This window comes from Muntiacus reevesi, chromosome 3, assembly GCF_963930625.1.
Source record: "Muntiacus reevesi chromosome 3, mMunRee1.1, whole genome shotgun sequence".
NCBI lineage: Eukaryota > Metazoa > Chordata > Mammalia > Artiodactyla > Cervidae > Muntiacus > Muntiacus reevesi.
This window is the reverse complement of record NC_089251.1, coordinates 142,000,685-142,013,895: the sequence shown is the minus strand read 5'-3', so window position 1 is coordinate 142,013,895 and position 13,211 is coordinate 142,000,685. Positions and strand designations below refer to the sequence as shown.

The following is a 13,211-nucleotide window of genomic DNA, read 5'->3' as shown; positions in this document are numbered from 1 at the left end:
TGATGTTAGGGAATATGTGCACAGAAGGTTTATGGGATTTTAAGAGCTGCAAACAGAACTCATCTGTTTAACCCCAGGCTAGATAAGATGCAGTCATCTGTACATTGTTTAGAGACGTATTGCTTCTGTTATGGCAAATGGATCAGAAGATGCTTGTTGTCTTAGCAGAGAGATCCAGACAGGGTTGCTTTATGTTAGTGTTTATTCTTGCCCTGGACCTTTCTGTGTGCCTACTCATTACACAGTGCAACTTACAGCTGGTTTGACTTTTCCCAATCTGCTACCGGCTGGGTGGTACTTACTGACTTTGCAGTAGAATTGCTTCATATCAAAGTTATAGGTGGATAATTCCAGACTCCTAGTTGGGACTTCTTCTAGGAACTGTGGAAAGAGGGCATACTAATCCACACAGATGTGTCACAGAAGCCAACCAGAGTTAGACCAAGACTATATGGCCTGTGTAAGAATAGCCCATGGACCTAGGAGAGAAGTGAGTTCATTCCCTGGGAAGTTTATGACTCCAGATAACGTGCATTTCTACCACCATGTCTATGTCAGGATTCAGGGAGGTGGAGAAGGAAGGGGGTGAACCATTACTAGTCATTAACAGAGCCAAACTCAGCCTTGTTTAGGGAACTCATTTGGTTACTATAATAAAGGCCAACATATAAACAAGGTAGAAGAAAATTTCTGTTAGGCACCTAACTGACATGGTGGCTTCATGGTGTAGAGGAATTAGGCTCTTTTCTTCTTCTTCTGTCTTCCTCAGCATGTGGCTTTCTCCTTATGATCTTTATTATGGCCACACTTAGCAGCCAACAGAAAGGAGGGAAGAGGAGAGGGTCCCTTTCTTCCTTTTCAGGGTATGCATCATGGCTATTCACATCCCATTGGCCAGGCCCAGTCTGTGGCCACGCCAGGCTGCAGGGAGGCTGAGGGATGTGGTCGTCAGCTGGGCAACCAGCTTAGTGGTCACTGATACGTGTCTCGTCTTCTCTTTCCAGGGGAGGACCAGCAGATCCTGTGGACTACCTGACAGCCGCATCTCGAGGGCTCTACAAGGAAAGGGAGCTTCCCTATTACCCAGGGGCTCATCCTGTGCATCCACCCAAAGGAAGCTATCCTCGCCCCCCAGACCTGAGAGTCACAGATCTCCGGTATCCCCAGTACTACCCACCGCCACCAGCCCCCCAGCACAAAGGACCTTTCCGACAAGATGTCCCGCCTTCCCCTCCTCAGCACCACAGGGTACCAGCCTACCCAGAAATGGGCAGACCAGGGCCCCGAGGGAGCAGCCCAGATCAGTATCCCTATCGAAGCCAGGATCCCAGGCAGAAGAACCCCATGACCGCAGCCGTGTAGCTGACCACCACCAAGCTCAGCCCAGCCCAGGACGGACGACATCCAACAGCACCTTTGTCCTTCCTACACCTTAAGGCCTTCTTCATATCGAGAATTCTCTATGGTACAGATTAGATTTTTCTCACTGAAGCTGCAACACTTGACCACTAATCAGAAAGAATGGAGTAGGAGTTTGGGGAGGGAAATCAGAAGGAAAAGGAAGGATAGGGCCATAAAAACAAAATTGTCTGATATCTGAAATATGTTTAGAATTGTTCAGTTCACTGAGAGTGGCAGTTGAACAGGCAAATAGCAGTGAAGATCTACAGCATGGCCACCTCCCTGGAACACAAACGTGCATAGCACTGGCATCATGGAGGGGAGAGGAGCCAGTCTGTTTGGGACATCATCCATTCAGAAGCTAAGCTGCAGCCACCTCCTTAAGTTGTTAAGTCTGTGAAGAGTAGCTACAAATATGGGCATCCTGAGAGAGTAGTCTTCGCATTGACAAAACAAACATGAAGAGTGAGCTCCTTGAAATGTTTTGTACCCAGAGGAAGGCTGCATTTATTTGTAGCATTTCTCAGGTTCTCAGTACCACTCACTTGGTATAAGCATTTCACGTTTCCTCACTTTTTATATAAAAGATGTGAATGCAGTATTAGTATCTTGGGAGAATTCATAAAGCTAGTCGGAGCTTCCAGAACAAATCTATGCCTAGGATCAAGGCAATCAGATTAAAAGGCTAAAATTTCCATGGTCCTCACCTTCCTTTCTCCCACATCCCAGGCAAGATAGCATAGAGATATCTGGCTTCAGACTCATCCCCAAATCTCCTGCTTGTCATTATTGTAACTGGGGCCTTTACTTTAAGACTCCCACTTGAGAGCGGAGATGTACTCAGGAAAGAGAGGACCCACTGGTGAGGTCACACAGGAAGCACTGCTCTGAAGATGCCAATTCTAGACTCAGTGCCAAACAGCACCAGATGCACCCAGGGTCGGGAAAGGGCTGACGGTGCTCTTTGGGAATGATAACTAGCAAGCAATAGTAGTGTGTGTGTATGTGTGCGTGTTTATGAAGATGTATGATTACCAGTATGGAGAATGGGGAAAAAAATACTTTCTGGAAAGCTTGATGAAGAAGAGAATAAAAAGAAAAACAACAAACCAGAAGGCAAGGGAAAAGGAGCAAAAACTAAATCATTCTACATCTGCTATATTTCATTAACACAGTCAGAGCAAGACTGAGGCCAAAGTCTCCAGTTGAGGAAAGATCTTAAGGCTTTGCAAAGCTAAAACCCCACCCTCCAAAATCCCTCACATTTCTTTAGAGCTTTGCACATATATTCTACTTATTTCAACATAGATTAGAACCTCTAAACCCTGACCCAAATGAGAACACAAGACTGAGAAACAGCAAAGCATGGGAGAAGCAACTCAAATTGCTCAGTGACCCTTGCAGTCCTCTAAGCCTTTTTACATTCCTTCTTCAGTCCCTTCCCCCAAAAATGTCTTGAGCTCAGTTCAGACATTCTGGCTGAGATTAGAATACCTCTGACTGCTAGGATTTAATAAATTATAGTATTGATGTTATTGAATACATAGAGTATCTATCCTGCCCAGTTTAGTAATTTTTTTTATTTAAAATATAGTTCTGTTACCAAGAATGATGCAGCTGCTGGGTTTAGACTTAACTAGTGTTATTTACTGAACTTTAAGAGGTATCATTTTCTAAACTACAGTTTACTTACGGCCCTCTTGAGAATAGATTGTCGAGTCGTTTTTGGCCCTCTGTCATCTCTCTTAAGCCAGGCCCCTTTAGATTGTTTGCAATTTGTTCTGGGGTTGAGGACTGGGCCCTTCTCACCTCAACGTCGAGTGTAGGTGAGCCATAGGGTTTCCCTACCAACAAGCTGCAAGCTGCCTTCCCTCAAGCTAAATAAACCTTCAGGACGACAGTGATGAGAGAAGTAGGATGTATTTTGAAGCAATAAAAGCCAGCTCTTCAGAATGTTCCATAGTTTAACCAAATCTCTGTAGACTACTGAATATAGCCAAGTCAGAGGTTTCCTTCTGGATTAAGGCCAAGTTCCCCCAAGGGGCAGTGATGGAAGGTGAGACACTCAGAGCAGTCCCAGTAGGAAGAATGCCCAGCTTTTCACCATGTGGCCACCTTGTGAGCATGACACCTCCTGCACTAAGGCTCAAGGAGAGCTGCTCCAAGCATGGTTTTGAGTGTGTGTGTGCTCGGTTGCCCAGTCGTGTCCCACTCTGCCACCCCATGGACTGTAGCCCACCAGGCTCCTCTGTCCATGGACTTTTCCAGGCAAGAATACTGGAGTGAAGTTGCCATTTCCTCCTCCAGGGCATCTTCCTGCCCCAGGGATCGAACTGGCATCTCCTGCAGTGGCAGGTGGATTCTTTACCACTGAGCCAGGTGGGAAGCCCTTTTGTGTTGTATACACAGGCAGTAAAGCAATTGCTAATTCTGAGGGGCAGCCAAGGATGTGAATGTACTATTAAAAGTAACAGGAACAGATTATAGCAGTTTTCTTTTCTTGCTTGAAGTATAACACATGACCTATTTGACCTTACCCAGAAGAAGCCAACATTGTGTATGACAGTCTTCATCAAGTCGAGTAACAGTTAAAACAGCTCGAATGTAAGCTTTATAAATGCCTGGGAACCAACCCAACTGTCACCACCCAGAGGTTGTGGAACTCTTTCCCAGTATTCAGAAGAACAGGTTGTTTAGGGTATTGAGAAGACCAGGCTATAATCAGTGGGCTCCTAGTAGGGGGAAATAGTTCCTGATTTATTTTTGGCCTTGGTAAAACTCAGTCAGGTGTCACCTTGTAGCTCAGAATGCAAATACTCCCCCAAGAGAAGGTGGCACTGAGAGCTTGGTGAGCTGAAAACCCATCAATGTACACCTGCCTGGCTCCTGATCTGACCACTGGGTCATCCAGAGCTTGGAATGATGTGTTGACCTCAAGTCACTAGATATTTTAAGGAGCTCTTTTTCTGTCCCTTTTTGCAGGAGTAGAGAGATGTAAGGGAGCAGACCACAGAATACTTTTAGATGCAGGCGAACTCAGTCCTCTACAAGGGAGAGAAGAAACACAACATCTCACTAACCCTTCATGTCATTGGGCTGTGTCAGGATCACGCTTCGTATAACATTGCTTCCCCACAATATCACATCACTGGATGAAAGGAAAGTTCAGAGTCAGGAGTATTTTCTCAAATCATGGTTGAGTAACAACAAAAAGTGGGGGGAAATTTACTGTGAAGCTCCTTGTTAGGTTTTTAGATCTGTATGTGTTGACTTCACAGTATAGTACAGAGCAAAGATCTTATAATCAAGAGCACCGTCACCCCGAGAAGGAAACTACGCACACGAACTGATAGAGGAGATTCATTCGAAACTTCACTATAGCTTGATTTTTGCCACCAATAACAAAATTAAAACATGGTTCGTTATTCCTTCCGAAGATTTATGAACTTCTTGAATGAAATCTATTTTCTGAAGGAAATCCACCTGGTCAGTTTTAGAGTTGCTATGCATAGGGTTGTTATGTCCCTTCCTTTTCTTTGGAGGAACATCTTAGTATTTCAGGGGGATAGAGAGAGCTGGAGAATTCAGTGTGGACAGCAATGTGTGTCTATAAAATTCCCATCAGCATTAAACTCTGAAATTTACAATGAACAGCCTCCAAATTGGTGCTAAATTGGGTAGACACCCTGCTGCTTTCTGAGTCCATGAGCAAAATTCAACTCAGTCCAGATTTAGTGCAATTAGGCAGGAGGGTGTTGGGAGTCAGAAACAGCCCACGATGGTATTTCTCTGTACTCCCAGTTCACACCGACTTAAGTGGAAATGATGCCACAATGAGACCAGAAAGAGGAGTCTCCCTAAGATATCCCTACAAAGTCACCTTTCTTATGAAAAGGAGAATGAAAGTGAGATATCTAAAATAAGCCTAGAATCTCATATGCAGCTCAGCTTCTAAGGGGAACTCTTTCTCCCTCATGTCCTTAAATAGTAATAGAATCTCACACAGCCTGACTTTTAAAGGTGGGCTTCACTACAGCGCAGAGTGGAGAGTGAACTCACCACCCAGACTGTCTCCTGACTCAGCTCTTTCAGACAGTGTTACGTTCCATCTATGCTGACTGCAGTGCTGTTTACTACTGGGAACATAAAAACAAAACCTGCTGTTTTTACAGTCACTTTTTCTAGTGTTTTCCTTTGCTTATATGATACCAAGTCTGTTCATAAGTTCTGAAGATAAATTATGTGAAATCATATTTTGGCATATGATTGAGGGTGGAGAATGAATTCTTTACAGTCTTTTTTGGATGATCCCATTTGTACCACAGAAACATTTTGGATATTGTTATATATGAATATATAAATTTTTCTTGTTTATTTTGCATTAAAATAAAGCTTTATTCAGTCAGTAAGAGAGTCCTGGTTTTCACCCAGCACTGACTTGTATTAAGATTTGATGAATGAATGGGTAGGTCTGGTCCTGCCCACCATAGAACGGCAACATCATAGGGCCGAGGACACCGGGAACTAGCGGCATCATGTGCTGTTGTTTAGTTGATGAGTAGTGTCCCACTCTTTGCAACCCCATGGCTGCTCTATCCATGGGATTTTCCGGACAAGAAAACTGGAGAGGGTTGCCATTTCCTTCTCCAGGGGATCTTCCCAACCCAGGGGTAGAACCCACGTCTCCTGCATTGCAGGTGAATTCTTCACCACTGAACCACCTGGCTAACCACATTCTGGGCTCCCCAGAGCAGATGCTGAGGTGGGAATGAGCAAGCAGGGTGTTTGTTTGGGAGAGCACTTGGATTCAGAAGGCAGAGGAAGAAGATAGGAAGGAGCAGAGAGGGAGAAGCTGAGCTGTGTGCCCTTCCAGTTGGGGCTCAGCCAACTCCACGAGGAAATCTGGGGCTTCAGTGGCCCCATAGAGTTGTCCCAAGTGTGGACACGGGAGAGGGGCATTTATCCCACCATCTCTGTCAGGGGTATGGGCTACCCCTGAAAGGAGGGGAGACCCAGAACCAGGCAGTTTTCTTCAGGTGAGGCAATCCCCAAAAGAGTTGACAGCTGGGGGTCATCTTTGGGCCATATTCACAGTAGCTGGAGAATGTCCTCTCACTCCTGAAGTGGGATTTGGGCAGCACATCACAGAATTCACAGATGCACCCGACACAGCTGACCCCCTCTCTTATGCCAGGATCACGCTCACCCTGTCTAAAGAAACAGGATTCGGAGCTGGTTTTCCTTGAGACCATCCGTATGTTTCCCAAGCAACTTTACTGGCTTATTCCCAGCTCTCTTCTCACTCTCTCTTCAAGTTCATCCACAGCCTTTCAGCTACCATCCTAGATGGATTTGCTCACAATCTCCAGCTCTGATCTGTCTCCTGAGTACATGCATTTCCACTTTCCTACTGGACATCCCTCCTTGGACTTTCCAAAGGCCCTTTGCACTCAACTTGTCCAAACTGAAAACAAGCTTTCTCCAAAGAAACCTGCTTCTTGTGACTCTGTGCTGACCAATTGCACAGTTAAAAACCAAAAAATCCAGAAATAATCCTTGACTCACCATATATAACTCTGCTCCTTGCCCATAACCATCCCCATCTGATGAGATGGAAGGCCGGCAATTCCACCCTGCACTTCTGTCAAATACATCCATTCTTCCTAACATCCTTCCATGGGCTTCATTCAGTGCCATCACTTCTCAGCCACTCCTCTGTGATCTCTGCCTCTTATTTAGCTTCCTTCTGACCCACCTCTGTACTATACAGACCCCACCACCTTTGTAAATAAAATTTTATTGGAACACATAGACACTGATTCACTTAAGCATTGTCTAATACTCTCTCACACTGTGATATCAACCTCTGCCCTGCACTCCCAGAGGAACTTTTTGAAACAGAGAGCTGACCAAATTAGTCTGGAGGCAGCACTGTCTTGTTGAAATAACACTGGCTTTGCACACAGTCAGTCAGTTCAGTCACTCAGTCATGTCTGACTCTTTGCGATGTATGGACTGCAGTACATGAGGCTTCCCCGTCCATCACCAAATCCCAGAGCTTGCTCAAAGTCATGTCCATCGAGTCAGTGATGCCATCCAACCATCTCATCCTCTGTCGTCCCCTTCTGCTGCTAAAATTAGGTTCAACCACTAATTAGTGACATAATCTTGCATAAAATGCTTCTCTCTCTAGGCCTCAGTTTTACCATTTGTGAAATGAAACTACTATACATCTTGTGGGATTGTTTTAAGAATCAACTTACAGGACAAACATAGGAGTTATGGGGCCAGCTTGAACCAGCTCCCAGGAGCTAACTGTCTGCATTTCTTCCCAACTCCATGTTCAGTGATGTCACATTGGTAGCTTGAAATAGGTCATGTTCGAAGCATTCACAACACAGGAATTAGCATACCCTACAAATCAGGACTTTTTCCCTTCTGGACAGTCAGTTGTTAAACATTACCAGCACACCAGTACATAAAACATAGTTAGATGTTTACTAGAATACTGCTATATATAACACACATAGTTGCCCAGCAGTCAAGGAAAATGAATCCTTGCCTCCATTCTCTCTCTCTCTTTCTCTCTCTCACACACACATATACACATGACTCCTTGCCTCCATCTCTCTCTCTCACACACACACACACACATACACAAACACACACTCCTCAAAGTCTTTCTGTGGTTAATACTTATGGCTTAAAGTCTGACATCCAAAGCCCTCCAAAATCAGTCCACTATGCCTTTCTCTCCTCAAGTTTCCTTACACCTAATTTTACATCTTGTGCTAGTGTTGTTTCAAATTACTTTCATTTATTTGAACCAGGGGTGCATTTAACAGCTTTGCACCACAGCAGTACGTAGTAAATGCAACAGGCAGAGCCTCCCCTGCTCAAAATGCCCTCTGACCTGTGGCTCCTCACCCTTCCTTCAGATCCCAGACCCACTGACTCTTTCTCCATGAAGACCTGAAGGCAGACACTGGAGGCTGGCTCCTTCATCCCCACCGCGCCCTCTTGGAGCAAGACTTACTGCAGGTCAGAGGCAGGAAACCTAGCGACCACCTTCTCCAGATTTCCTACCGGCGTGGGCCATGCAGCCCGGCCTCCACCGGTCAGACCGAACACTCTGGAAGACAGACTACTGAGGCCTGGGCGTGCTTCTGTGGGCAAGCAGAGTAGAGAGGCATCTGGTGTCACCGGAGGGGTGTCTGGTCTCTCGCTTCCTGGGGGTCGAGAGGCCACATGAGGGACACCCACTGTTTTAGCAAGGACCACAGCCGAGGCAGCGTAACTCTTTTACCCACAGATGGGGTAATGGCTTTTCAGGGCCCTGAATTTCTGGGCAGCAACTCCTTCAGTGGGCCGGTTCTGTAACATTCTGAGATTTACTCCTGGAAGACCTGCCTAGAGCACTCTCCAGCCCTTCCAACACCGACAACACCTGTGCTGTGCTTAATCTCTTCATTCATGCCAGGCTCTTCGTGACCCCATGGACTATGGCCCAACAGGCTCCCTGGTCCATGGGATTCTCCAGACAAGAAAACTGGAGTGGGTTGCCATTTCCCTCTCCAGGAAGATCGATCTTTCTGACCCAGGGATCGACTGTCATCCCCTGCATTGCACGCAGAATCTTTACCGCTGAGCCACCTGGGAATCTAACTCCCCACATTAAGTTCCTTTCTGCTTAGCTCGGAGGGACTCAGTTATCAGCGACTAAACCAACCAAGTTACCTGCCACAGCCTCCTCCCAAGACAGAGCTGGCAATTCCATCCAGTATTACTGAGACCCTTTCTGCAGATCATCAATAAAACTTTTATTACCTCTATTACAGTGATTGGTTTCCATGTCTGTGTGGCCTTCTGAGGAGTATCGTATTTGTAACACATTGCCTGGCTCTGACCATGCACTTAAGAAATATTTGTTGAATTCATTTGAATGAAGAAATGAGGTGTGAGGATTCTTTCCCTGAATTGCTGCAGTACTGACGTTCCAGTTCACAGCCCAAATCATATATCTCTAAGTCCTGTTGTTAAAGATCACCTGGTATCATTCTCAAGGTGAAAAGTGTTAGCTCACATGAGCAGGCCAGGTTACAACTTAAAGCATGAGGCAGGCTATGAAATTTTCAATGCGATGGGCAATGCATTATCTAGAGAGTAAAGAGAAACTTAAGTAGAGAGAAAATGTATTACTTGCAACCTACCAAGATGGAAATATTTTTTTTAGTGATAGATGACTACTATTATTGTATAATTCCTTGGATTTTAGGCAAGTGCTTTACAATCACTTGAATTATTTGCTCCTTTCAACAACTGTAGGTGGTGAGTTTGGATGGTTCCCTGACTTTCTGTAAGGGGTCTTTCATACAATGGTACTAAATTAAGAGGTTTAATGAACACCACCTTAGGCATATCCAAAGAAACTAGAGATCACTTCTGTAAATGTCTTGACAATTGAGATTTCTTTTTTGGTGGCCATGTTTATACTAATTATTGTTTACTTCACTGGCTGAATGTTTTCTGATAATGGTGATTTTTGCTTCTCATATAGTCAGAGAACATCAGACTCATTCTTATTTTACAGCTAAAGAAACCAAGCATGGAAGAGTCACCCAGGTACTCCAGTTCAGAGGGAGAAAAAGTGCAACTTCCTTTATTCATGAAGTGTTTTCTAAGACCCTATTATGTTCCTGGCACACTATACTAGCCCTGAGTGAGCTCTGGGCCATGTGAGTGGGTACGTCACCAGCTTACATCAGAAGCTTCTTCCTTAGCACGTTTTGGCTAATGCACTTCATCCCTGCACCTTCCAAATCACTGGACTCTCAAAGGTCCTTGGTCATGGTCCTTGGTCAAGAAACCCATGTCCTTTGGAAGAGGAGGGGAGATGCTTCACAACTATGGACACACTTAACATCCAACTATCATCCTTTTGACCTGAACTTTTATTTCGCTAGTGGTTACCCTCCTCAAACAACGCCAAATACCTAAGTTTGCTGCCTAATAATGAATGTGCGTGCATGCATGCTCAGTTGTATCCAACTCTTTGCCACCCCATGAACCACAGTGCACCAGGTTCATCCATCCACGGGATTCTCCAGGCAAGAATACTGGAGTGGCTTGCCATTTCCTCCTCCGGGGAATCTTCCCAACCCAGGGATCAAAGTCACTTCTCTTAACATCTCCTGCATTGGCAGGCTGGGACTTTACCACTAGCACCACCTGGGAAGCCCAATAATGAATGTGCAATACCCTAAATATGGTCTACCTGGTAACAACCCTTGACCTTATAGCTCTTCTGCTTAGTCACTCCAGTAACATTCAAAAATAAAGAGAGATTCATTGCGGCCCAACAGATACTTCACGAAAATGCAGCAGAGGCCCACAGACATGGAGGAGCCTTGGATTTTGTTAAGGACCTGAGGAGAAAAGAAAAACAAGTATACAAAGAACCAAAACTCAAAGCTGAAAGTAGTGAGTTCTTGAGAGAAGTGTGCTCTGCCAAAGAAGCTGGACTTCTGACTTTGGGTGTAGACAGGATCAGTAGGTCTTACGGATGATGTGATGTCTGAAATACAACCTTCAATGACAAGAATATAAACAGGCCAAGCAAAGCAGGATGTTGACTTTCTAGGTGAAGAACAGAACACAAGTGTCTGTACAGAGATAAGAAACTTCCCAATACATATGATTTGAGGGAGAGGGTAAGGACAGGTTGTGTGATGGGTATGAGGAAGGGTTGTAGGTTAATCATTATAATAGCCAATATGAGTCAGTCCTTAACAATCGCTAGATACTAGCCTGAATGTTTTTCATATCTTATCCCACTTAACCCTCAAACTTTATGAGAAAAGAGAGTCTTAAATGAATTAAGAAACTTGCCCTTGAAATTTCAGACTCAACTAGAATAATTACTTAGGGACTCTAGGGATTTGGGCACCTGAGAGAATCGCTCACACAAATGGGTAAATGTAACTGGCCCAGGGATGTCCCTGGAGATCCAGTATTTAAGACTCACCTTCCAATGCAGGGTTTGATCCCTGGTCAAGGAGGTAAGATCCCACATGCCTTTCAGGTACAAAGAAAGTGAAATTGAAAGTGTTAGTCATTCAAACATGTATGACTCTGCGATCCCAGGCACCATAGCTGGCCCAGTTCCTCTGTCCATGGAATTCTCCAGTCAAGAATACTGGAGTGGATTACCATTTCCTTCTCCAGGAGATCTTCCCAACCCAGGGATCAAACCCAGGTCTCCTGCATTACAGGAAGATTCTTTACCATCTGAGTCAGCAGGGAAGCTTTCAACTACAAAACCAAAACATAAAACAGAAGCAATACAGTACAAATTAAATAAAGACTGTAAAAATGGTTTATTTCAAAAAACTCTTAAAAAAAATAAAAAAACAACTGGCCCAGTTGAAAGCACTATATAAGTTGAACTGGAAAATTCATCAAATCATCAGCCCTTACTAGAAAGGGGAGGGCTGATATCTGTTGAGTTATGAACATAAGAGCCATGCTAGTTGCTTCCCTTTTATTTTTCTCTCCATATCTATTATGATGGGCATTATCCCCATTTTAGAGGTAAGAAAACTGAGGCTCTAAAAGCATCAGAACCAGCTATCACTAGTAAAGTGGCAGCTCTGATCTAAAATTCAGCTCTGAGTCCACAGGATTCCTTGTTACACTCATGAATAGTAGGGATTAAAGGTAAATCTCTGTGCAATTTCTTCTAATTCTTCATAGCTTACATTGTGATTACTATTTAAAGCGTGTGCAACGTGGAAGAAAATTCAGAACGTGTAAATGCAGATTTTGACATTTCAGACTCAAGAAACAGGCAGCCTTGTGTTAGTTCCACTATATATTAAATTATAATCTATGTAGACAGCAGTTTTGAAAGGTATCCAGGCAAATAAGTTGTACTTTGGGCTGAAGTCAGACAAGTAGATGAAACTTTGATGACTTAATTCCCCCAACTATTAAGGGTATAAGCAGCCCAGGACCCTGAGTTGGAGAGAGGCTGCCAGAAAATTTATTGAGAGCAGTAAAGTGCAGGGCCATAATTTCAACAGGTTATCTTGCTTCTCTGGCTAATTGTTTTCCAAGGTGTCTCAGCTCAGAAGCATTCAGCATTCTTATCACCTGGGAAATGTACGTGCTCCTCAGGATATTTTCCAGCGTGCAGCCACCTCTGTCCTCCAGTCACGGCTATATTTTTGCTCAAAGAGCCGTTGATTAGATTTAAGAGCCGTCCCAGCCCCACAATGCGCTGTCTCGCTGATCTTCAGAGAGACGATGGTGTCACCCTTTGATTTATGGAGAGAGCAGCTCAAACCCAGCCCTGTGCTTTATTAAAGCAGCTTTTTAGTCACGTTATACCTTCCCAGTTTCAAGCTTTGAATGCCTCCACCACCTAGGAGTCCAAATCCCTTTGATAAACAGCATTTGGGATGATGGGGAAAGGGGCCTTTGCGTTGTACCCTCCCAGCATCTGCCTCCTGACCCCCCAGGTGTGAGATGGGCGGCAGGGAGGGGGCGATGGAGACCCAGTCAGAGCCCTGCTCTCCAGGTGGCCTTTCAATATCCGTTTCTTTCCTGACCCTCTCTTGACCTTCTCAGTGTGACAGTGTTTGGCCTGGGGCTGTGCCTCTTCATGGTGATTTTTTTCCTATCCAGGCTTTAAAGGGGAAGCCTCAGAGAGGTGCTGCCACACTGCTTTGGGACCCACTTTCAGAGGCTCCTGTTCTCTGGGCTGTGCTCTGCAAAATCAAGCGACAGGCTGCAGGCCCCCAGCAGAGAAC

At 44.8% G+C, this 13,211-nt stretch overlaps 1 protein-coding gene across 2 annotated transcripts in view; it reads left to right on the top strand.

Moving 5' to 3' along the window:
- The window catches only part of PARD3B (par-3 family cell polarity regulator beta), a 1,130,274-nt gene extending 1,124,474 nt beyond the window's left edge, over positions 1-5,800 (top strand). For both annotated transcript variants that reach the window (XM_065930754.1, XM_065930753.1), the window contains one exon: positions 1,005-5,800. In XM_065930754.1, the coding sequence (XP_065786826.1) occupies positions 1,005-1,362 (358 nt within the window). In that variant the 3' untranslated portion in view covers positions 1,363-5,800. The remainder of the gene's footprint in view (positions 1-1,004) is intronic.
- Positions 5,801-13,211: the final 7,411 nt, after the last annotated feature.